The sequence below is a fragment of the Rhinolophus sinicus genome, chromosome 3 (genome assembly GCF_057876585.1).
Source record: "Rhinolophus sinicus isolate RSI-liver-muscle chromosome 3, RSI-T2T, whole genome shotgun sequence".
Classification (NCBI taxonomy): domain Eukaryota; kingdom Metazoa; phylum Chordata; class Mammalia; order Chiroptera; family Rhinolophidae; genus Rhinolophus; species Rhinolophus sinicus.
The window spans coordinates 170,898,928-170,923,731 of NC_142503.1; the positions used below are offsets into that span (position 1 = coordinate 170,898,928).

Consider the following 24,804-nt stretch of genomic DNA (forward strand, 5'->3'; position numbering starts at 1 on the left):
AAGCATATAAATACACGAATACATGCAGATAAGGGGTGCTATGAGAAAGATATAACAATGAGATGAAGAATGTCTGCCGAGGTTTGGTGGTGGCTACTTTAGCTGGGAGTGTCAGGAAGGGCCTTTCTGAGGAGATGACATTTGAAGGAGACGTGAATGATGACAGAGAGGCAACTACACAAAGACCTGGGGGATGAGTGTTGCTGGCAAGAGTGAACAGCAAGTGTAAAGTTCTTGGGGAGAAGCACGTCTGGGCTGTCTGAAGGCCAGAGAGAGGGTCAGAGAAGCTAGAATACTGTGAAGGAGGGAGAAAGTGATAAAAGATTTAGGGGCAGCTGGATGGCTCAGTTGGTTAAGAGTATGAGCGCTGAACAAAAGTGTTGCCGGTTTGATTCCCACATGGGCCAGTGAGCTGCGCCCTCCACAACTGGACTGAAGATAAGGGGCTGCTGCTGAGCTGCTGGAGGGGTGGCTGGATGGCTCAGTTGGTTAGAGTGCGAGCTCTTAACAAGGTTGCCGGTTCAATTCCCACATAGGATGGTGGGCTGTGCCCCCTGCAGCTAAAGATTGAAAATGGCGACTGGATTTGGAGCTGAGCTGCGCCCTCCACAACTAGATTGAAGGACAACGACTTGGAGCTGATGGACCCCGAAGAAACACACTGTCCCCCAATATTCCCCAATAAAATTTATAAAAAAAAAAAAAAGAAATTTTTTTTTTAAAAAAAAAAAAGATGAGATTTAGAGGTAGACAGGGGCCAGATCAGGCAGAACAGGAGTTCGTAACCCTGCTGTACATTGAATAATCTGAGAAAACAGACACGGCCAGGGCTCCAACCCTAGAGATCCTAATTAATTGCTCTGAGGTGGGACTGGGGCGTTTGTAGGTTTAGAAGATTCTGATGTGCAGCCAGGGCTGAAAACCATTGCTGTGGCACCTTGCAGGATTTGTTCTAGTTGTAATGGATAGCCTTGGAGCAGTGGTTCTCAAAGTGGAGTCTCAGACCAGTAGTTTCAACACAACCCAGGATCTGGACAGAAATGGAAATGATCAGGCTCTACTCCCAGAGTTTGATTCAGTAGATCTGGGGTGCATCCTGGTCAGCTGTGTTGGAACAGCTGGGCAAGTCTGATGCACACTGAAGTTTGAGAACTACTGCAATAGAGGGAATGATAAGATGGGATTTAAGCTTCAGGTAGGTTAGCCTGAAATAATCTTTACTAGGGCAGCCATGCTCTCCCAAGAGATTATCTTTTCCTTCTTGTTTAGGAGAACCCCATTTATATTTGCCCTTTTCCTAAAACAACAACCTTCAGCCAGGGGAGATGAAAATCTTTTGGCAGTAACACTTCCTGAGGCTAGACAGAGTCAAAAGTCTTTAACGTAAGGGCGGAAGTTGGCTCATTTTACAGTTGAGGAAACTGAGGCCCCAAGGATACTATCTTCTACGAGCCTCCTACCTTTAACTGGAGGTTAAAGTGTTGACTTAATCCCCTTCCTACCACCTTCTAGCCCAGGTCCCTTTGTGCGGCCACTGCAGCCTTTGTGACTAGATCATGTCAACCAGAAGCAAAGGGTCTGAGGAGGCTTGTAAGGAACCTCTCTGAGTATAATTCAGGCTCTTGCACAGTTGCTGGGCTATGTAAGCAGATGTCGGCTGCTGCTATTTTGGGGAAAGCAGCCCTGTCTACCATGACTTTCCTTCCCTGAGGAGCTGTGATACCGACTGGCACTCTGGGACACTCTGCTCCCTCCAGGATGAGTCCCCAGGCTCTCCTTGCTTGTGGCTGTAGCTCCCCTCTCTTTCTAATCCAGAAAGCTCCAGGCAGGAGGACAGACGCTTCACCCAAGATCAGGGTGTGCGGCCAGCCCCTGGCTGAACACAGAGGCACCATGACCTCACGCAGCTGGCCTTGGGAGATGTAAGGTAACTCTGATACAAGAGGAAATTGTGGCATCTGCTCACTTCCAGGATTCTGAGCTGGGCCACAGAAACTCCCAACCAGGTCTAAGATAGAGCAGAACAGCAAATGAATGCTTGCTCTGGTGGCTCGAGTCCAAGTTTAGTGGCTTCCTAATGGGGTTTGAGCCCCACAAATATCCTCACGTATTCAGAGAAATGGGGCCACTTACCCTGAGGACACCCAACAGGCCCTGCTCAGCCCCAGAAGAAGGGCAAAGCAGTGCTGGAGAGCAAGCAGGCGCTATGGGCCTCCTCTCAGGGAGGCCACCGAGTATAGAAGCTGCAAAGCACATTAAACCCCAGGCCAGGGTAGCTGGATCCTGCACTCACCTGTGCCCTGATGGGTCTGATGGTCCCATATCTCAAAGCATCTAAACAACCTCCCTCCCCGCCCGCTCTGTGGTCCTCCCAGAATTCTCTCTGCCATCACCAAAGCTGTTATGGAGTCTGGGGAGCCCACAGCTACCAACAAGAATAATCTGCTGCAGCTGGTCTTCTGGAGGGCAGGGCAAGGCGGGGCCTGGATCGACAAGGTAACGCAGCACTCACCTGGTTCTTCTTCATGAACAGCTGCACGGTTTGCAGATTCCTGCCGTAGTCGGCTGACTGGGCCAGAGGCAACCTCTCTTCCACCCAGAGCTGCGGGGACCAGAAGGCAGGGGACAGCTGATGACAATCACGGCCACCCTTTCCTGAGCATGAGCCAGACAGAGCTCTGCTTGCCATGTCTCCTAACATCCCGTACCAGGGTTTCTCACCCCGCCCCCCCATTTTACAGATGGGGACATTGAGATTCCAAATAACTTTCTCTTGGTCATACAGGGGGAAGATAATGTAGCTGGTTCTGGAACCCAAGTCCGTCTGGCCCGCAAATCCACGAGTGATTTACCATTCAAAAAGCACTGGCTTTCTTTTTATATTGAATGTAATTATCACAACAACCCTGTGAGATAAAGGGGTACAATGACCAGACATCTGCTGCAAAGAATTGCCCTGGGTGGCAGCCAGATACCCTGATGGCAGGCGGCTGGCTCAGCCTCCGGGGCTCGGGGACTTGGGCCCACGCACCGTCTCGTCCTCCAAGTCTCGGCTGATCTGCAGCTTGGCTTTGGATGATTCCAGCTGCTTCTTCCTCCTCCCCAGGGGCTCCAGGAGGTCCAGGAACCGCTTCTCGATGCTCACATCTATGTCTTCCTCTTCCTCTCCCAGCGAGGGCATCTGGGCAAACAGCTCCCCCAGCTCCTTCTTCCGCACATTCACTTGGTCCTCCACGCGCTGGGACGCAAGGGGACAGTGTCAGCACCAGCCCTGGTACCTGGGCAGCCCCGCCCTCCTCCCCATCAACTATATCCCACCCATCCTAAAGGCCCAGTTTGAGCTCAGCCTCCTCCAGGAAGTCTCTCTGGATTCCCTCACTCATCTTTCCTGAGCCACTGTCCTTGACTTCTCAGGCATACTTTTATTAGCTCCTTTGGATCCCTGTCTTACCCACTGCAAAGGGGTAGGAGATGGGATACGGACCAGGAGACATTTTTGCACAATAAAGATAAGCCCAGCTAAGAGGAACAGAAGGAGTACTTGCTTTCAGGTTTCAGATTTGTTCCTCAGGATCCCCTCTATTTCTACACTCTCAGTATGTCACCCGCTCACGTGCCTTCAGCTTAGCCAACATCCGGTTGACACTGGTCAGGTCCTTGCCCGGATCATCCGACCGCAGCTGGTCCTCCATGACGCTGATCCACTTGTTGAGGTCGTCGTGGGTCTGCGAGCGCAGGTCAGAGCTCCTGGCAGCTGAGAGCTTTTGGGTCTTCTCCTGCGTCATGGCCTGAAGCTCATCCCAGAGCCGGTGCAAGGCTTCCAGCCTCTGGGACACCAGGTCCGTAAACTGGGGCTTTTCTTCCATCAGCTGCTTTCCCTCCTGTGTGCGCAGGAGGAGGAGAGCTCACCGTCCAGCCTTGGAGCAACCCTGCTCCAGGTGGTCATAAAGGGCTAACCGAGGGGAGGTCAGTGAAGCAAGAAATCTGCCGAGAACTCAGTGAGGCCCAACTGAAAGACTGCACCCCCTGAGTTATGTGCAGTAGAGGGCGGGACAGGGAGAGCTGCGTTTGGGGCAAATGACGCAGGAGTTTGCAGGAAGGGGAGCTGCAGACAAGGGTCAGCCGGTGCTAATTTCTTTTAATGAAAGAAAAAAAAGATTCAGGATCCATCCAGGTACAAGCAGCCTGGAAACCTCCCTGTAAGTTCTACCCTCTCTTGACTGTCTTCCCAGGGGCTGTGCATTAACCTTCCGTGAGATCTTTTAGTTACTGAGTTTGTCTTACCTGCTTTTCACCTGCACAAGTGTATCTTTTTGGGTGAGTACAGTATGATATGACTTGGGCCTAAGAATGTATACTGCTTATAATAGCCAGTATTCATTGAGTGCCTAATAATCGCCAAGTGTTATTCTAAGTATTGTAATGCTCACAACTCCCTCGGGCAGGTACTGTTATTACCTTCAATTTACAGATAAAAATAAATTGAGGTGCAGGAAGGTTGAGGAGTCAGACGGTCTGTCTCAGAGCCTGCACCCTCCACCACTGTGGACAAGGCCACCTGTCGCCCCTAGGCCTGCTTCTCTGTGGACGCCTCTGCAGGGAGGAGCAAAGGCACTTCATTTCCAGATCTACTCCAGCCACGTTTCCACTTGGGCCCCTGGGCAAGCTCATTACAGAGGGGACCCTTACTTCCCCATCTACGAGGGGTGGTTCTGCCCATCCAAATGGTGAGGATCAATGGAACCCTCTTCTCATCTCACATGTTCCCCTGAGGTGGGGCCCTGGTGAGGACAGCAGAAGGCAAGCAGAGATAACCGCTGGCAAAGTATGCTAAAGCTCTAACTCAGGTGTCTTCAGCGTCCCAGATTGTTCCCAGACTCAGGTGACCCACAGGAGGCACCCATTCAGACCAGGCTGAACAAGACTGGTTATATCAGGAGCTCTGAAGATTGAACTACTATTTAGAGACTGTTTTTTCACTTCCAAGTTCTATACTGTCCAGTAAGCTTCAGAACGGTGTCTATGCCCTGGGTGAAGGCCCACTCAGGTAAGTACATCTGAGCACCTCCACTGCTCGCTTTACTTACGGCATCGATGCTTTCTAGCCACCCTTGGTGGGAGGCCAGCTCTGCCACAAACGCCTGGTGCTTCAGCCATATGTTGTGAAGGTTTCGTGCTTTATCATAGGGGACATCCTGTGATGTCAGCAGCTTGTCACTGATCCAGAGAGTGAGCTGTGGGCAGAAAAAGAGGGTCCAATTGTCCCTGTGTACACTTCTTTGCCAGGGGCAAAGTACGAGCACAGCAGAGTACCACTCTCCAACACTGGATCCCTGACTCCCAGCACAAGCAACTTAACCTGCAGTGTCTTGGGGCTCACATACGGGCACTGGTGTGTGTTCCCCACCAGTGTGTGCAGTGTGACACACCAGGGATACTATGCTTCCCTCCATCTTTCCAGGACCTAGGACAGGGCCTAGCCTATTGTAGGAACTCAATCAGTGTTTACTGGATGGATAAATCCACCCTTTAGCAGTAGGGTGAGAAATCATTAATAAACACAGAGAAAATGTTGTCTGAGGAAGAAGCCAAAGGCAGATCCTGTAATTAATAATGAGGGAAGAACTGTGATGAGCGGCCAATGTTTCCAAGACGTCCTGGCACCATACCCAGCCTGGTTTGTGCCATGGGCAGGTAGAGGAAAACAAAATCTTTTGGGTTGAGAAGAAAGGGGTATGAGGATGAGAGCAAGAAAAAACTCAGGGAAAGCCTCATTCCAGTGGAAGTACTGTCCATGGAGGGACCCGGAGTGCAGGTTAAAGGCCTTCCTTGTACAGCTCGTCCTGGGCTGAGCCAGGACCATTGGAGTCAGCAGGTCTCCAACTGGGAGGCTTGTTAAAAATGCTGCTCTCTCTCTCTCTCACCTCTTAAGGTTTGGATTCATCTGGGCTTGAGTGGTGCCCAAGAGTCTGCTTTTAACTGGGGTCAAGGCTGGCTCCATAATTTGTAGGGCCCAGTGCAAAGTGAAAATGTTCAGAATTCTTACGAATTTCAAGATGGCAACAGCAGAACATTAAACCAAGTGTGGAACCCTTCTAAGCATGGAGCCCTGGGTGAATGCACAGGTAGGTAGCATGTCCTTGAAGCAGGCTCTGACCAGGGCCATAGGTGACTCTAATATAGATATTCCTCTGGCCACTCATTGAGAAATCCTGTTCTAGCTTGACAAAAGGCATCTTTACAGACTTGAAAAAAAAAGTATTGTGGAACCAAAGATTCTGGAGGATAACCTAAGCTGTCAAGTACCCAGAGCTCTCCCTCATGGAATCCCAGTCTCCCAAGTTAGAAAGGATCCCTGTGGACTTCCTATCTCTGGGAAACTTTGCTCCTAGAAAGGCACCTCCTGCAAAGTGGCCTGCCTTTCTGGAGTCTCACCTCCTGGCAGTTCTGGAGGAAGTTCTGGAGTTCCAGGTTGTCTCTCAGAAGAACTGAGGCCTCCTGGGCCTTCTCGTTGTTCTTCCTGTGCCTGGAAGGGAGGCCAGAAGCCACAGTCACAACAGTGCTGAACCTGGGATCCCAGTGCAGCACCACCAGCCCCACCTGGTTCTAGCCCGTCACCCTGGGAGCGGAGAGTACCTGTCCTCAATCAGCTGCACCTTCTCCTTGATCTTGTCTGAGTAGAGGTTTCCTTCAGCTACCAGCTTATTTCCAGAGTCCACAGGACTCAAAACTTTATCCCGGTTGTTCTCCATAGACAACAAGAAATCCTCAAACTTCCGGATCCCAGCCTCTGCAGCTTCTAGGGAGTCTGAGGGCTCCAAGTGAGCCAGAGTATATTCCTGTTGAAGCAAGTTTCCAGACAAAGCATAAAGACAAGCTGAGGAGGTGGTGAGAACACCTGCCAAGCAGAAACCCTAAGTGCAGCCATATAGGTTACAATGTGAATGGCATCCCCTGGAGTTGTGCAAGGAAGAGGCTTCTTAGGCCTTGGCTCCCAATCACCACCCTGGGGTAACCGATGAACAGTCTGCCACATGGAAGGGTAACCACCCAGGGGAAAATGCACTTCTCTAGCCTCTAACCCAAGAATAAGGAATAAGGTATAGTTTGGGACACAGGGCTGGAAAGGGCTCATGCTAAGGAACAAAGAGGATTGTTGCCCCGATTAGTGGCTGGAGAGGGTCCAAGCAAAGCATAATTTGGTCCCTGAACCCCGTAGCATATTCTTAGGCTCACCAGTGTTCTTGCCCTGAGAGGCCCCTCCCCCCATCCCTGAATACCTCTCCCTACCTGGTTGCTGAGGATGGTTTCAGCCTGCTTGGCATCTTTCTGGAACTCCTGGAAGCCGAGGCACTGGGCCAGGGAGCGTCCGCGGCTCTCCCACATCCGGCGCAGGGCATCCCAGCCAGTGCCCAGGCCCTCCAGCCTCTGGCCCAGCAGCAGGTACTCCGGGTCTGTCTGGCCATGGATCACCTTCTCCCCAGATGCCTTGACGTGCTCATAGCTCTCCTGGTGCCCATCGATCTCATCCTTGATGGCCGCATGCTGCTGTAGGAGCTGCTCGGCCTCTGGGAGGGACTCAGGCATGTCCTCGGAGGCCACGGCCTTCTGGGCCATAGACAGCCAGGTCTGGAAGTCATCCAGTTCCTGCAGGAAGGCCTGCAGCTGGCTGGCTTCACTCAGCAAGACCTCCTGGCCCTGCAGGGCACGCTGTAGGCCCTGCCACTGCTCTTCCACATATGCCTGCCGCTGGCCAATGTCCTCCTTCAGTTCTGGGTGTGATTCCATCAGATGCTGTGACTCATGCTTCAGGGCACCCACACGGGCCTGGATGGCAGCCACATCGCGCTCCAGCCCAGACAACTTCCGCTGGATGGTGATGATGCCTGTTAGGTCCCGGCCCAGGTCCTTGGTGGACTCTACTACCTTTGTCTTGTCCACGATCCACTTGCTGGTCTCCTCGCAGTCCAAGCAGTAGTTGTGCACCCGAAGGGCCGAGTCCACTGCCTCCCGCCGCTCCGACACCATGGTCTGGAAAGCCTGCCACCTGCCAGGTGGACATAGCCGGGGACACAGGGGTACCCTTTTCCATAACTCTTCCCACAGGGCATCCCTTCCCAGATTTCTTACTAGAGTCTCTCCCCAGAGACTGAAAAAAATCATCTACCCAACAAACTGTGGTGAGTAAAATTCATTTATCCAATTTTACCGAAGATAATATAACTGCTAATTAGATCTTTCCATCATCAGGAGGCAAGCAGTGATGCAATTCCAACCATAAGTAAAGAAACATGATCCTTAGTTAGGCTTTGTATGTAGCTGAATGTCAGGCAAACATGTAATTTCCACAGATTTTTTGAAATACTGAAAATAATTAGAAAGCCCACATCATCAACTTCAAGAATCCTTTAGGATGTAGGGTCCCAACTTCCCTAGAAGAACCACTCAAATTCCTAAGACTACGTTCAAAGTGCCCGGGGCCTCAAAAAGTCACTTTTGCTCTAAAGGAAAAGAGGCCTGGTAAAGAAGAGGCAGAGGAAGAGGAAAGGGGAAGGGGATAAACTGGGATTATAATTAAAATGGATAAATATGATCTTAATCTTCAAGTGCAGTGCTGCAATGAAACTAGAAAATGTGCAAACGTCTGGTAGATGCCTGGGGGCCTGGGGTGGGTCTGCTGCCCCCAATAAGCCTCCTCTAAAGAGCTGCCCATCACCTTGGGCTCAGATCACCTGGGACACCTCCCTTGGACCGGTTTACTCATTCTGCATCACTGTAATATATAAGCATGAGTATGCTAAATGCACATTTGCTAATTGAACCCATTTTTCTTGAATACGCACAAGGTATAGTAGCTCCTTGAATAATGTTGTTTCATTCACTATTGTGTTATAATGCTGATGAGATGCTATGGGAACTTAACTTGTTTATGTCAGTTAGCCTATGGTAAAATTGGTTTTGTTATACGTCATTTTGCTGAAAGTTATAGAACCTATCGATGCTGTTCAGTGAGGTCTTACTGTGTAAGCATTTTGTTAGCCTTTGGGACAATATAGACATAGCCAGGCTTTGCCTCATGGAGTGTATGATTTAGAGAGAAAGCAAGACAAGCTCACAAAATAACTACAGTATAAAGTACCATGTACATAGCACATACCAGGCAGAGAGGACTAAGGGAGCTGTGAGGAATGACAGGGGTGATGGGAGCAGGTTTCATGGAGGTCACCTGTATCTCAATGAACAGATCTATTTAAGGAGGAGACCCTGAGTGTCTCACTCATCTTTGTCTCCCCAGCACCTTGGGAATGGAGGTTATGGGACTATGCAGACGGACTGGGTAAATAAAGTGCATTGTGGCGATTCCCACGGTCTGACAGCTGCTAGTCTGGATTAAAAGACAGGTCTGCAAAGAAAAGTGGGAGGCAGGCTGGAAGGATTGGAATACCAGGAGAGAGAAGAGCGAGAGCCCAAGGATTTCTCTGCTCCCCTCCTAGCCCACGAAGTCCTTGAGCTCTGGGGAATGCTGTGCCTGGCACCCAGGTGGTGCTGAGGCTAGGAAGTCAGGGGAAAGGAGTGGAAGATCTTCTCCGAGTTGGTGTGAAACGTGCAATGATGGTGAGGTGCTCCAGTGTTGTGAGATGCCCTGATCCCAACCAGAAGCCAGTGGTTAGGGTCTGGCTGTGCCCCCAGGCAAGAGGCTCCCTGGGGATTTTCTAGGCCTTTCCTGGTGTAGCCTTACTGCAGCCACACAGGGGACGGGTGGGGTTGGGTCTAGTCTGCCTCCCAAACCCACTTTCCCCCTCTACTGCACCATCTCCAAGAGGAAGGAAGTTGATAAAGAAGCTCTAGTCAGCACCGGTCAGGCCATGCTTGTTCAGGTTTGTTCCTGGACCCAAGATTATTTTTAAAAATGTTGGTCAACTGGGATGCATACAGCGGAAGGTAAGCATGCATGCAATACGTGTTTGACTGACTCCTATGTGCCAAACGTAGCAAAAGTTATTTCAGTTTTGTCCCTGTTCACTCATTCACTAAGCATTTATCACGCAGCCTTCATGTGCCTCGTACCAGGCACTGTTCTAGGCTCTGGGGAGACAGCAATGAAAAAAGCAAAGTGCTTGCTCCAATTTGAGCGGGCGGAGACAAATAAGTATATAATCCACGAAGTGGCGATAACCACAATGAAAAAATAAAGCAAGGTAATGGGATAGAGGCAGAGGGGGTAGGTGGGAAGGAGGTACGTGATACTTTCAGTGGAGTGGTCAGTGAGGACTGTTCCAATAAGTTGACATGTGAGCTGAGATCTGAATAACATAAGTGAGTAAGCCTTACACTGAGACTGTTTCAGACAGAGGAAGCCTCAGACAATAACGTGCTTGGTATGCAAAGCGTTGTGCGCAATACATAAAGGTATTGCTCTTCAGGGGTTATAGTCTACGAGAAAAGGTCTTCAGCATAAAAGTAATTATAATACAAGGCAGAACGTGAGGTTCTAAACCAGTACAAATTTCATCTGGGACATGCGAAGGAGAGGCCCCTGGACTGGCCTGCAGGGCAGGCAGGACTTGGAGCACGTAGTTTGAGGAGGACGCCCTCTGGTAGAGGGAACAGCAGAAGCATGAAGGTAGGACGGTGGGTGCACGTAAAACGTTACAGTTGTTTAAAAAATATCTGAGGAGCTATCTCAGGGAGGAAGAATCACAGTAAGTTTTGATCTCACTAAAGGGCAGAGCCAGAACCAATGTTACAAATTTCAAGGGGGCAAATTTCCACTCAATATAAGACCAAACTTTCTAACCAAAAAGGTGTTGTCCCAAATGAGCTGGGCTGCACAGTGAGCCCCCCATCTCTGGAAGTGTTTGTGTAGGACACAGGCTGTCTGGGGTACATGGCTAGAATAGACGAGTTCTCAGGTATGTTTCAACTCTTAGATTTAATGGAAAACTGTGTTACCATTTCATTTCATGCCTCAGGTTCTCTCTCACCTAAGGATGACAAGTCCCTGGTATATTTCACTTAGGATGGTGCATGGCTTAGGGGTCTGCAAAGATTTCTCTGACTATAGCTCATTAAGGCAGCACATAGATATCTGACAAGTGTTTCCTTTCTGTCTTGCACACACTCACACTTGTGTACACATGCACCCCCATTGCCTCCAAGCCTACAGAGGAACAAAGAGGCATCTCCCTCCTCTGCATAAACCTCAGATTAAAAAGAATTTTCCTGTACTACAGTCCCCATCTTTGGAGGCTGAGACAACCGGCCCCATTCTAGTGGCTCCAAAGTATCCCCCACAGCCAACCCTGCTTACCCTTAGGCCTCCACTGGAGCCTCCATTGTGCTGACCCTTTCCTTCCCTAACCCCACCTCTTGGTTGCCTCAGGCAGAGCAAGGCTGACACACCAGTGTGGGGAAAGGAATGGGGCAATGGGGAAGTGGTGAACATGTGGCGCTGTTCGTCCCAGGGTGACAAACAGAACACGGGCCTGTGCTCTGTCCTCAGAGATCCTCGAGGACTCTGGGGGAATTACACCATGTACTGAAAGCATCCCCTTTCTAACGGCGCTTCAGGGTCTGTTTTTTGTTCTGACCACAAAGCGTGCTCAAGGCTTCCTGTTAATTCTCTTTTTCATTCAAGCCAGCTTTGTGACCGATGTTGCATTTTGGTACAGGCATGAGCTTTCTTTTATGGACAGTACTTAAAAGCTCTCAGAAAATAATTTTCCCCGCCTAAGAATGTCTGGGGAAATGTGGCATGAGTACCATATGGCCTGATTCTAACTATGGACACACTTAGAACATCGGCCCTGTCAATCACACGATTACACACTCCTACCCCCAGGCATGGTAAGTGCAGCTCCGTGAACACGTCTCTCTCCCTCCCTGGGCCGATCACCAAACAGGTCCCTCCTCCTTGCTGCTACAGCTCCAGTGTTAGAGGAGACCGAGAAAGACTGGAGCACTGAAGGTACAAACCTGGCAGTGCACAGTAGGCTTCTCGCCTTTTGGGCTGCACCCCCAGGGCTGTGCCAGGTGCCGGGAGAAGATGCTCCCAGCCCCAAGTCCTACCCACACCTCACCTGGTGTTCAGGTGATCCTGGTACTGCTTCACTTCCCCACTGCGTGGGTGGCCGCTCTCCACCAGGCTGTTGGCAGCGAGGTTCACGCCATCAATCTGAGCCTTCAAAGTCTTCATCTCCTGGTCCAGGATGTCAAACCTGATATGGACAAGTGAGGATTAGTGAGGCAGCAGCAGGCAACTCATAGCCAGTGGCCACCCAGTCTCCAGAAAGCATAGCTCTTGCGTTCTCCTTCCATCTCCTACATATATCTGATCAGGTACGGGAGGGAAAAAGGAGAAAGACACGCTGACACATCCTATTTGCTGGCTCATGGGTCCAACGTCATGGCTTAGCATTTCTCGGACCAGGCTCCTTACTTGGTTCCTTACTACATAGGCTACTGGCTCAACAGAGAGGCACAGGGAAACAAACAAAAGAGATGATGGGGGTTAATTACCAAAGAACACCTGCCAAGCCTCCACTGGACCCTCATTCCACTGCTTTTGGACCCTAATTCCATTGCCTTGATACCTTGACCTGAAGGATACTCCCCCAGCCAGGTGCTCCATCCCTGGGGAGGAGAAGGGAGAGCCGCTGAGGGGAGGGCAGCCGTGTGGTAATGAAAGCTCACCCTCCCGGGATAAGAGCCTTGGTCCCTGCAGCATCAGCGCGAGACCACCGCAGCATGTTTCAGGGAGTGACCTCTCCTCGTCTCCCAGGAGTCTGTGCTCGGGATGCTAGGTGCACAGACTGGGGCAGGCCTCCCATGCGGGAGTGCCGATGGAATCAGAACACCGGAAATGAGAGTGTCCTTGCAGACTGGTGGTTTACAACTGATCTCTGTGACCCTTCTGGGTTCGGTGGCTTAGGGACTGCCACAGAAAGCTAGAGCTGGTGGGCTCCCGGCCTCTCACTTCCTGCTTAATCAAATCAGCTCTATATTCCTCTGTGCTGTATGTCAGGGGTCCCGTATACCATTCATGTGAACAAAGGCTGCTGTAGCTGAAAAGTAGTTGAATAACCGGACAAGAGAAGCCCCTTTGTTTATTCTGAGGAAAGCTGCAGGGGTGAAGTACCCAAAGCCACAGAGACAGTTAAGAACCTGTGACTCCCAGTGCGTGGCCTCTGCAATCAAGGGCCTCCCCTGGCCTGTCAAAGACACCCTTGCTGATCTGGAGGCCGCCGCCACATCAGGCGGAGGCAGCGTGCAGGCCGTGGTGCGGGGAGGCAGGAAGGAGAGGGCTGGCTCTGACCTGTGCTTCACCACCTCCAGGTCCTCCAGCGTGTCTGGGATTTCCATCTGGGTCAGCCACTTCTCCTTCTCGCCCATCCACAACTCACAGGCGTCTGTCTCTCCAAACACCGTGTACAGGTCCAGGGCGTCCTGCAGCCTCTGCCGACGCAGGTCCGCCTGGGCCACCACCTGCTGGTAGAGGTCCCGGAGGGCCTGCAGCCGATTGGTCACATCTGGGGAATCCCGAAACTCCTGTGGGAAGCCCTGGGCCTGCTGTTCCAGATGCTCCATCACCATATGGTTTTCCTCCAGCTCCTCCAGGAAACCCTTGTGCTTCTTCCCCAGGGCCCGTGTGGCCCCTTCATCCTGCCCCACGTCTTCGCCCGAGAGCAGCTTGTGAGCATCTTGCAGCCAGGCCTTTAGGTCGTCTGCATCGCCCTGGAACTGGAAGAAGTTCTCAGCATCCTGCAGGTTCTTCTTGCGAAAGGCAGCCAGCTCCTTCAGCTGGTCCCACTGGGCAGACACCTCCTTGATTCGGGCCTCGATCTGCGGGTGCCCAAACTGCTTGCGGGCGACCATGCCCTCGGCCTCCTGGAAGATCTGGTTCAAGTGGGCGTCCAGCCCGCGGAGCTCGTCCTCAAACGCCTTGTGCTTGCGCTGCAAGATGAGCACGCTGGTCAGGTCCTTGCCATAGTCCAGGGAGGAGTAGATCTGCTCCTTCTCCTTGATCCAGCTCTCGGCCTCGTCCATCTCCCAGAAGAACTTCCAGAGCCGTTTGGACTGCTCCAGCTGGGCCTTCCGCCCAGTGGCCATGTTGCTCAGCTCCTCAAAGCACTGCTCCAGGTGGCTGACACGGTCTTGGATGACCTGGGGATCACAAGGCTGGTACCCTGGGAGGAATGAGAGGAAGGAAGATGAAAGGGGGAAGGGCTGCATTTACGGGCAAGCTTCAGATCGGCTGCCAGGCTCGACCCGCATGATCTAGCAGGTGCTATCTCACTGGAGCTTTGGGAATGGAGGCAGGGGTCCCAGGTGCTCAGAAGGCAGGCCAGGTTCTTTATAATTAGTTTCCACTAAAATTTCAGGCATAAGGGAGGTTAAAAGTTGGGTCAGCACACAGTAGAAATGTGATATTGTTTTTTTTTTCTTTTTTTAAAAAAACACCCTGACACAAATTTCAAGATGGTTCTTTAAGGATGCAACAGGGTTTCCTATTTAAGACCTGAAGCTGTAAACCTAAATGTCTCTGCTATAACCTCAACTAGCAGAGAGAATGAAAGATGGATGATGCCTTGTTGGTGCTTATAAACACCTACTGGTCACAGATTACCAAAGCAGTTGTCTGGTCTCTGGAAAACTTTCCTATCCCTCAAGCTTCTTTCCTGTACCATTAATTGATGAAAGAAGCAGAATTCTAACGCTAGGAGATTTATCCAAGCTGGGGTGCTGGAGTGCTGCGCCAAAGGATGGGATCTGGTTCCAGAGGCCTCAACAGGCAGACAGTCAAATTCTCACCTTTCTCCTCAGTGAATGGCAGGGTGGCAGTGGTGATGGCCTTTACTTTCTCCCCTTGGATGGCGATGTCAGCCTCCATCAACTTGTGCTTCTGGAGCAAGTCCTCCACCTCCAACAAGTGCTTCCCGAACTCAGCAGACAAGAGGTGAGCCTGGCAAAGAGGACAGACAGAGGGTAGGGAATGAAGAGACCTACATGCTTGGGGAAGAGACCCCTCGAAAGGGGGTGTCCATGGTATCTGGGCCCGGGGTGAGTCAATGCAGCTGGAAAACGGCTTCTGCTCAGCATGGGAGAGGCTACAGAGCAGGAGTTCCTATAGGGGGTGCCCGTCAGAATCATTCTGGGATCATCTTACAGGAGCCCGAGCCACCTACTCTTTCTCCTGCATTTGCCCCAGGTTTGGGGGCACGTGAAGTTTTAGAAAGCTCCACGGTCACTCTGATGTGTATGCTCAGCGCAGACCACTGCGGCAGAGGGAGAGGAGATGCAGACTTCCTGGATGCTCCTATGTTGGGAGGTCTGGATTCTAACCAGTGTCGAATCATGATAACTCAGGGCCTGAGTCTCCAGGCCCTGCAGGTTGGTGCCCGTGCTACTATGAACCCAAGATTTCTAGATCATGGGGATAGAGCGGAACTGGGCTGGTTACTTGTCTGGAGCACAGTGAGCCAAGAAGGTCATGACGTAGGCAGATGCAGCCAGGTCCTGGGCTGCCTCAGTTTCTCCATTCTGACTCAGGGACAAGACTGGCTGGGAGGCATCTAAGGAAGCAAAGCCTAACTGCAGAGTTGGCGCTGAGGCCTGAGGTGGGCAAGGGAGTGTGAGGGCTGGGAGGCCCCAGGCCCACCTTGATCTCATCCATCCAGTCGATGCTATGCAGCATGTCCTGGAAGAGCTTCTGCAGAGCCAGGGTTGTCTCCAGCCTCTGGCGCCGGGACCTCAGCAGCTCCTGCAGGTAGTTCCACAGGCGCAGGATGTTGTCCTTGCGGGCCGTGATGCGCTTCTGGTCGTGGTAGTTCTCCTTCTCCAGCTCCTGGGCCAGGTCCTCCAGGGCCCTAACTCGTTCCTCGTAGGCGGCCGTGTCGGTCTCGATGGCCTCGTGCTTCTTCTTGGCGGCCTCCACAGCTGCCAGGTCGTACCCGAAGTTATCCTGTGCCACAGGGAGAAACACAGGTGGCTCAGCCAGGCTCCCCTTGGCTAGTCCCCAAATGCAAAGAAGCAGCAGGTCCCTTTGGAACACCTGCTGGATGGGAAAGACCATTCCCAAAGATGGAGCTCTGCCGTCTTTTTCAGCCTATCTTATTGGAGCCAAATTCCAAAGACTAAATGTCTCACAAGAACCTTTAAAAGAGGCTCAAGATTTTACTCACTATGCCATGCGTGTAGGTATGCTGTGCATATATTACTAGTAGAGCCCTTTCTCCACCTGCTGGCACTCACCACCCTACTTTGAATGGACCTGCATGATTCTGGGCAGGAAGGGGCTTCTGAATTGGAAACCATGCAGCTGTAAACAGATGGCTTACCGGGTGTTATCTAGGGTGCACGCACACTCTTCAGCTCTCTCAGACACTTGCTTTCCCCTTTCTGGATGCAATTTAATTTGATTCTAAGCTCCAAGTAAGAAGGAACAGATGCAGTCATGGATAATCAGCCCTGGGGTCAGTTTTTAGCTAGTGAAATATGACACAGTCCTAGAGGCCAGAGTCCAAAAGGCACGTCTGACACACACAAGATGCACTCTGTTTTCATCACATCCCTGGAGGACCACTGTCTAATGACAGCTTGAACCCAGGCTTTAGTTGATGCTACTGGCTCAAATAAGATGACTTTGGGGGCCATTTTTGGATTGAGGCTCTTTCCCTAAATATGAGATGTAATAAATCCTGGTGAGTTCTTCCTCAGATGTAAATTTTGATGTACCCAATCCTGGGGAGCTGGGATGCAAGGCCTGTGGAGAGGCTTATCCACTGCCACTGAGAGGCCAGCTCGGACTCCAGCCCAGCTGACTGCTGAGGGCTCTGGAAAGCTTCCCCCTCTCCTGTCATTCCTAAGTGTGGCCCCATTACCTGGGCCACAAGGCGCTGGTTTTCGTTGAGCCACGTCTCTCTCATGGCGGCCTTTCGGTCAAAGCGCCGGGCCAACTGCTCCAGCTTCTCCTGCCGAATGAGCTCATTTCTCAAGGCCAGCTCCCGCCGATACTCTGCTTCCTCCAGGCTTTCCCAGGCCTGCACCAGAGACGGGGAGAATTCTTTGGGCACAAGAGGAACACCTGGGTTGGGGGGTTCCATCTCTTTTGCCTAACACTGAATGATTTCAGGAATCCAAGCAGAGCCTTTTGACTTTCATGTGCTAGCCAACCAAAGGTTCGGGGAGCCCTGGTCATGACCGCCCTATTCCCTCCTCCCCTAAACCTGCCTCAGACACTTGGCCTAATATAATATTATTTGCCTTTGTGGGTGCTCAGTAAATGCTTAATGACTAAATGGCTACCTCCTTTCAATTAGAACGTCTCAAGAATCAGAAGGGATTTCCCTTCTGTTATAAGTAGTTAATATTCCACACTTCAAGAAACTCAAGGTTCGATAGAGACTAGGCTATGAAAACTGGCTCCAAAAATGGACTCTGGGCATCTGAAGGGGGCCAAATTAATGAACTGTGGGTGGAGTTTGACCTCTCAGAACTAGATTCAATAGCACTCCAAAACTGCCAGTATGTGTAGTTAATGACACCACAGAAAGTAGCTTGGTTTGACCCTCTCCAGTGACCATTCCCCGTGCCCTTATTGGGAACTCAATCAAACTACTGGCAACATGTAATGGAAAATGCTACTGTACCCGGTTGATGTCAGACACTAGTTTCCCATCATGGGGCGTGTACACTTTCTGATTGTTGGCTCTCATCCGGGACTGAATGGTGAAAAGTAAGACTTCCAGAATCCCCTTCTCCTGAAACCTGTCGAGAAAACAGAGGTAGGGAGATTAGTGTCCAGATCCCCTCAGCCAAATTGTTTGCCGAAGTCCATATGGAACTCTGGCAGCTTGGAGCTTGGACACCAAAGCACATTTCCCTTAAAAATAAAAAGTGAAGAGGGTCTATAGGTCTATTTACCTGCTGAAGCATCTATCATACTCACCAACTGAGACCTAGTGGGGCCTGAGTTTTTATAATACAAATGAGAGAAAACACAACAGCTACAACAGCATTTGCTTATCATGTATTTGCTCCTCTAGGGAAATGGCTAACTGGAGTATTCTGGGAATTCCAAGTTTTACCAGTCAATACAAAGAAACTCTCCCCTGTTCAGCAAATGATGAAGGCTTCTGACTAGCTCTTTAGTCAGCTTTTAATTGATTCAATAAAACCTTACCGTGTTTCCCTGAAAATAAGACCTAGCCAGAAATCAACTCTAATGTGTCTTTTGGAGAAAAGATTAATATAAAGCCTGGTATTATATTATATTAATTATATTATATAAGACCAAGTCTTATATTATAGTTAAATAAGACCTGGTCTTATGTTATAGTTAAATAAGACCAGGTCTTATGTTATAGTTAAATAAGACCAGGTCTTATATTAATTTTTGCTCCAAAAGACGTATTAGAGCTGATGGTCCGGCTAGGTCTTCTTTTCGGGGAAACATGGTAGAAGCAGCATTATCCACATGAGACAGTATTTCATTGAAGGTAACTTTCACTTGAATTCTAATGAGTCTTAATGAGCTGGCTGTCCTGACAAGTCCCAAAGGCCAGATGCTTCTGAGGGGGAAGGAAAGGCTGGGCTCCGGGAAGATATTAGGTGTAGGAGATTGGAACTGGCAGAATGATGGCTGTCTGGAACCTGGGATCCAAGCTCCAGGTAACGGGGTACTTTTCCATTTATGCATGTATGCCAGGAACTACCCACTTCTACATCCTTCACCTGGCAGCTGTAGCAAGGTCCCCCTTATGCTGAGGCCAGCCTAATAGCTCTGCCTGCTCACAGTACTTCAAGAAGGCTGTGGCCTGAGCACCGTCTACACAACCAAGAGGGATCACCCCTGTGTGCAATGCCTGGGAGACTCACGGGGGATGTTATCTGTATTGAATTCAGGTCTTTAAAAGTAGGTTAGTGTCAGACAAGAAATCAGATACTTGTTTATAGTACATTCTAGGCTCAGTGTCTCACCTTTCCTTGTTTGAGATTCATGAATGAGAGTGTGGGAAATGAGGGGGCAGAAACAAAGCAGAGGGCACCGCCGATGAGCTAGAAATCTGTTTCAGGAGAGCAGGACCAGCTAACGGCAGGTGAGCTGGAATGCTCCTGTGTTTGTGTGCGCATGTTTTTAAGTGTGTGCGTGGATGTGTACACACACGTGTATGTTTGTGTGTCTGTGCATGTGCTCATGCCCAGGCCCTCCACACACTGTGCTGGAGCAGAGGTCCTGAGAGGCAGGCTGAGTGCTTGGCTGACGAGCAGTGACAGACAGAAGGGGGAGAAAAAGGAGGATGCACTTAATGATCAACAAGTACATCAGAGCGCGGTGGGGCTGAGAACACACAGACCATTACCAGAAAGCAAACCCGCAGCTCAGTGCAGATGAGAAAGAAACTTTCTAGCATGGGTTCCTTGAAGAGACTCAGAAGGCTGGGATTTCACCCCTGCTCCCCCTCAGGGCGCTGGGAAAGTACTCTCTTTGGCTATGAGTTGGGGGTTACTCCTCCACATCCATTTCCTATAGGCTGACGGCTTGGGAGCAGGGAGACCAGGAGGGGATGAAGTGGGTGACAGATGCAAAACTCTCTAGCTTCTAGAATATGCCTCCTAGATACGCTCCTCAAGGCCCAGCACCTGGCTCTACCTTTCGGCAGCCAGGTTCTCAGCCACTGATGCCCACTCTCCCATGTGCCAGGGCCTTACTTGGGCGGCTTCTCCACAGTGCGGTAGGTACTGAAGGCCTGCAGCTGCTGCTGGACGCCGGTCAGGGAGTTGGCGAACTTGCGGCTGTCCAGGACCGTGATGGTCTGCTCGATCCAGGTGAGCAGGTCTGAGGCCAGCCCGCTGTACTTTTCAATCATCTTCTCTGTCTCAATGGCGTGGTCGATTACCTAGGAATCACCTTATCACTCATCCTCATTGGAAAAGCCATGATACCACCAAGGACGCCAATAGTGGTGGTCCTCCTCCTCTCAAGCCCTGGAGTGCTCTATGTTGGGTCTGAGCCCAAGACTGTCATGAAGGCAGGAGTGGCCTGGAAGTGGCCTGGCAACGTCAGTAGGGAGCTGGCCCTGCCAGGTTCAGGAGCAGCTCTCCCTTCCCCTAACCGTATAAAAGATTAGGAATCTCACTGTGCCAGGACACCAGCCACTGAGGGACCAAGGTCTTGTTTATTTTCCAATACATATTAGGAATAGAAGGATTCTGGGCACTGTCTTCGCTAAACACCAGGCACACAAACATGAATGAGAAATGACCCTACCCGAGGAGCTAAGGACCCAGCAGGGGAAAGGAATCTGGCATGAGGGCCTGTGGCGTGGGTTCCTGGTATACCATGGGAGCCTAAGAGGCCTGAAATCGTAATAAACCAACAAATAGAAGCCTGTTTTGTTCCTGCGGGAATGTTTATGAGACAGGGGCCCGCAGGTGGAAGATGGGCTCAGAGCTGCAGGCTATGGCATCTTGCAGAACAGACCATCAACCTGCTTTGGAATTTGGCATAGCAGCCATTTGCTTGGCTTCAGAGGAAGTTGCTGGGGTGATCTACGCTCCCCTCCCACCCCCACCAACTGTAGCTGGAGTCCAGACACAAAGCTCTTGGGATGGAAAGGGGGATCTCAGTCAAGGCCCGGGTGTGGCAAACAGGAAGATGAGGCGACAGTGGTTATGAGACAGCTTGGTACCTTGCCGACACGCTTGCCCTCCACTGCCAGCACCTTCATCTTGGAGAAGTAGTGGTAAAATGCCACCACGTAGGTGATAATGGATTTCTCATCAGGGTTTTCTGTGAAGACATCTGCAAGGGGAAAGGGTGCTCTCAGGACCACACTGGAAGCTGAAAACGTCGGGCTCAGGGGGTTTATCTTTCTACAGCATGAAGTTTAACTATAGGCACCAAGTGACAACCAGCAGGGTAAGAATGGAAGAGTAATGGGCCTGAGATTTTAGCGAGAGGATGAAATCCATATTAGGACTACAAATTATAAAAGAAGAAAGAAGGACCCAAAGCCTACACTGAACCCCCATCAGGCCAGGTGAGGTGTCGGGAACCAACTTGGAGATGAAGAGCAGGCCCGGAGCAGAGCCCTGGCCTGGCCACCAGCCCCTCGCTGTGCCATGGCTCCCCCAGCACCCAGCCTAGACTCCGCCAGGTGCGCTGTCAGTCCAGCGTTCCCTTCAGCACAACGAGCGCTGCAGTCAAGGCTGGAGTGAGAGTCGCTCACCTTCGGGGTCGAGCAGCGGGATGATGCCCAGCTGACGCTCTGCTACGTCGAATGCATGCTCCAGGTTGTGCCGGGCGTTGGAGTCCTTCAGCTTATCAAAGTCGATCAGGTCAGGCCTGGGGACGAAGCCAGACTATCAGAAGGGAGCTGTGGCAGTGGCATTCCCGCCCACAGGGCGGCCCCAACAGGATGCAAAGACCCTGGGCAGATGGAGTGAGGTGGCTGGGCAGGAGAAGTGAGAGGAGGAAATGGCACCAGAGCAGGGGAAGGTGGCAGCAGGTGTGACTGGGATTTAAGGGAGGCAGGGCTGAGGAGGGCGAGAGGAGAAGGACCAGTGGAGGTGACATTCCTGTGAAGCATGAACAGTAACTACATGCTGAGTGCAATGTGTCCAAATAGCCGCAGGGGATCTGTCTCTTCCCACAGCCCTCTCATCCCTCTTACCGGTGCTTGTGGATCAGGGCATTAAAGGCCAGGCCGTCCTTCCAGCTGGAGGTGAAGTTGGTGACATTGACGTGGGGGTAGCTGCATCCAAGAGAAACATTAGGCCTAAGAAATAGGTTCTTTCAGGTCCCAAACAAGCATATGAACTGAGGGGCCTATACACCAGGAGAAGAATGGACCTGTCCCTCCTCAAGCCGCTTCAACGTGAGGGCGGCCGTGAAGCCACACAAAGAGACTCCTCGGTAAGGAGGGCCCAAGAGACTCACACGCCCAACAGACCCCCCAGTCTGACCCAGGCCTCAGAGAATCAGGTCAGGACAGATTCTGCATCATTGACATTGAAGCTGCTATAGTTCCGGGTGATGATGTCACATCCCTTGGGGATGGCAGGGCGTGGGGAACTAGGTGGGTAGTGGGGAAACGTGGTGGTGGCTGGTTCCCTGGGCATACCCTGCCGTCTTCATCTGACACCATAACAGCAACGCATCCTTGGCCGAGCGCGTTTCACGACCTTCCTGAGTTTGGACAACGATGTCCTGAATCTGGGGGCACAGGGACAATGGGGAGAGGAATTAGATTTGCATCTTGCTCGGTGCTTTCCTGCTCTCCCTGGGGGGCTCTCTCCTCTTTTCCTCCTCCCTAGCCAGCCTTCTGCATTGTCAGCCCTGCAGCAACGCCACAGCCTGAGGCCCCGGGTCCTGGTGGCCTGGTTCCCTGCCTTAGTCAGTGGCAACACACAGGTATGGCTTCCTTATGTCACACGAGATGGCTCTAACTTGATCACTCTGATGGGATGCTGAGAATAAACGACAAAAAGCCAGACTCCTCCTCAGGAGGAGCAAAGCCCAGTAAGACCACGGAACAGCACAAACATTGGAAGACACTGTGTTTTGATCAGGAGCTTCTCTTGCCTTTTCATTCTTCCTAGTTCTGCCGTTATTAATTATACACAATTAGACGGGACACCCAAGACCACGTGCATAAGACCGTCATCTGCCAGCGGAGTGCCCTCCTTCTCCTCCCTGTTCTTCCCTCCTCCGACAAGGTTCTTTCTGTCCACAAACCAGCGGGTGGGAGGCCCTGCTTCCTTTCTAAATTTCCTTACCAAAAAAATGAAATTTGAATTTCAGGGTGGGAAGAGAGAAGTTTCTGACTGAAAAAAATCATAAAAGCAGATCTTCTGTACTGTTTCTGCAATTTCTGAATCAAACTATGTCCCAAACCAAGAAGTTACACATGTAGGGGGGAGGGGACAAAAAGCAGATCTTCCAGCCAGATCTCAGCCCAGCTACGAAATTCTCCCTTCTCCTTCAAAGACGACACTATTGGCTGAACTGCTCACCCTGAGCTTCAGCAACTCGGCGAGGCCGAGGACACTCCTTCCTACCAGTGTTGTCCCACAGGACAGGTTTCCCGCCTCCCGGAATGTGCATGGACACTCACACTTGATTCACCAAGCTCTCCCTGTGTGGCCCAGAGAGGCTCCCTCCACTGCTTCCATCGAGCCGCCCACCCCAGGAACCCACCTGGAAGCGAAGGATCATGGTCCAGATGAGGCCCAGGACCAGGCGGTGGTTGCCGTCCACGATGTCGTGGGAGCCCATGTTCTCCAGGTGCACACGCTGCTCCTTGAGGAACTGCAGGGCCTTGTCCACATTCTCTAGGCAGTGGATGCGCATCTTCCCCTTTGTGGGCTTTGGCTGAGGGACAGCAGTGGCCCCCGTGGGCATGGAGGGCCCTCACAGTCACCACACAGGTGGTTGCAGCCTGGACCCCTCCTGTCATCAGCACTCACCTTCCACTGTCCTGGCTATGTTCCAACTCCCATGCTCACCCCTTGACACTTTCTAAGCCCATCCTTTTGGGAAAGTTCAGAGGCTGCATCCTCAAGGACCCTGCAGCTGACCTGCCCTGGTCCTCAACCTGGGTCTGAATGAAGCCTTCCGAGTGGGTGATACACGGCATTCAAACACAGTAACATGACCAATAGTTAACTGAGCACTTACTATGTGCCAGACATAGTGATAAGAACTATTTACTGCTGTTTGGTGGTAAGAGTGGCTTTTAGTTTGGTGATTGATAATGGGTCCATTCCACCTCCATCCAACCTCTTCCTCCCCACCCCCAAATGGCTCCAGACAAAACTCAGGGCGGCCACCACTGATGAGTAACCACACCATCAAAAGGTTCCCAGTGGTAAGTCTCTCTAGTGGGCTTTCAGTACAGGGTAAGAGGAAGGGCTTAGCCTGGAGTTGAAAAGGCAACAGAAAAAGATGATCCCTTTTCATTCAAAGCCCGAGGATCTTAGAGCACTTCACCAGGTACAGGTATTAGTTCCCCGATTTTATATGTGGGGGGAACGAGGCAAAGAAAGTCCTGCCCGATAGGCCCAAGGTCACAATGGAAGTAACCGAGCAAAACACGAACCTTAACCTGCTTCTCCCTCAGAGGCAACATTACACCCAGGTAGGTTACAATGGAGAGGTCCTAGAATAAATTTCCATTGTTTTAAGAACAACAGAACACACAAGACACTATCTTTCACATTTTCCTCTTGGTTCCAAGAAGAATGAAAATTTTTCCAGCTAGGTAGTGGGAGTCCATCAATCCATACATATATCAGCCCGCGTGAGGAGGCTGAGGATGGACCATTGCAGGCCAGCGACAGATGCCCAGACCCCAAGTGGAGAAAGTCAAGAGTTCTGCATGGCTTCTGGCAGAAGCAGGACAGGGTGGAAGAGGCCAGGAGGCAAGAAATTGTGAGGAGAGGTCAGAGAACCCAGTCAGCCCTATGGACACCTCACACTAAGTAGTGACAATTTCCAAAAGAACAGGGAGAAGCCTTGGAAGGCCGTGAGAACTGGAGATGCCCCCAGACCATATCTTTCCTGAAGAGGGGCAGTGGCCCCAGCCACCGGGCCCGGGGCAAGTGGCCCCCGCACAGAAAGGGGCTTTACCAGCATCTCTCCAGAGAGCACCTCCAGCAGCTTGATGAGCATCCTCCCGTCCCGCAGGTCCTTGTAGAGGTCAGTGATGCGACAGGACACACGAGCCAGGTGCGAGTTCACCCATTTCGTGAAAGTCTTCTTCTGAACAACTTCCCGCTCATCTGGGTGGGGAGAAGAGTCCC

General features: G+C 51.3%; 1 protein-coding gene across 4 annotated transcripts in view; it reads right to left on the reverse strand.

Annotated features, from left to right (window-relative positions):
- SPTB (spectrin beta, erythrocytic) overlaps nucleotides 1-24,804 on the reverse strand; it is a 115,351-nt gene that overhangs the window by 25,524 nt on the left and 65,023 nt on the right. For all 4 annotated transcript variants that reach the window (XM_088797368.1, XM_019733314.3, XM_019733313.3 and 1 more), the window contains exons 3-22: nucleotides 24,632-24,783; nucleotides 23,201-23,374; nucleotides 22,125-22,216; nucleotides 21,675-21,755; nucleotides 21,231-21,346; nucleotides 20,691-20,803; nucleotides 19,711-19,898; nucleotides 17,649-17,766; nucleotides 16,881-17,039; nucleotides 15,659-15,961; nucleotides 14,812-14,962; nucleotides 13,316-14,186; nucleotides 12,081-12,218; nucleotides 7,291-8,047; nucleotides 6,637-6,839; nucleotides 6,436-6,526; nucleotides 5,088-5,234; nucleotides 3,618-3,881; nucleotides 3,032-3,238; nucleotides 2,513-2,602 (exon numbers count right to left, since the gene is read on the reverse strand). In XM_088797368.1, coding sequence (XP_088653494.1) covers nucleotides 2,513-2,602; nucleotides 3,032-3,238; nucleotides 3,618-3,881; nucleotides 5,088-5,234; nucleotides 6,436-6,526; nucleotides 6,637-6,839; nucleotides 7,291-8,047; nucleotides 12,081-12,218; nucleotides 13,316-14,186; nucleotides 14,812-14,962; nucleotides 15,659-15,961; nucleotides 16,881-17,039; nucleotides 17,649-17,766; nucleotides 19,711-19,898; nucleotides 20,691-20,803; nucleotides 21,231-21,346; nucleotides 21,675-21,755; nucleotides 22,125-22,216; nucleotides 23,201-23,374; nucleotides 24,632-24,783 — 4,415 coding nt within the window. The remainder of the gene's footprint in view (nucleotides 1-2,512; nucleotides 2,603-3,031; nucleotides 3,239-3,617; nucleotides 3,882-5,087; nucleotides 5,235-6,435; nucleotides 6,527-6,636; nucleotides 6,840-7,290; nucleotides 8,048-12,080; nucleotides 12,219-13,315; nucleotides 14,187-14,811; nucleotides 14,963-15,658; nucleotides 15,962-16,880; nucleotides 17,040-17,648; nucleotides 17,767-19,710; nucleotides 19,899-20,690; nucleotides 20,804-21,230; nucleotides 21,347-21,674; nucleotides 21,756-22,124; nucleotides 22,217-23,200; nucleotides 23,375-24,631; nucleotides 24,784-24,804) is intronic.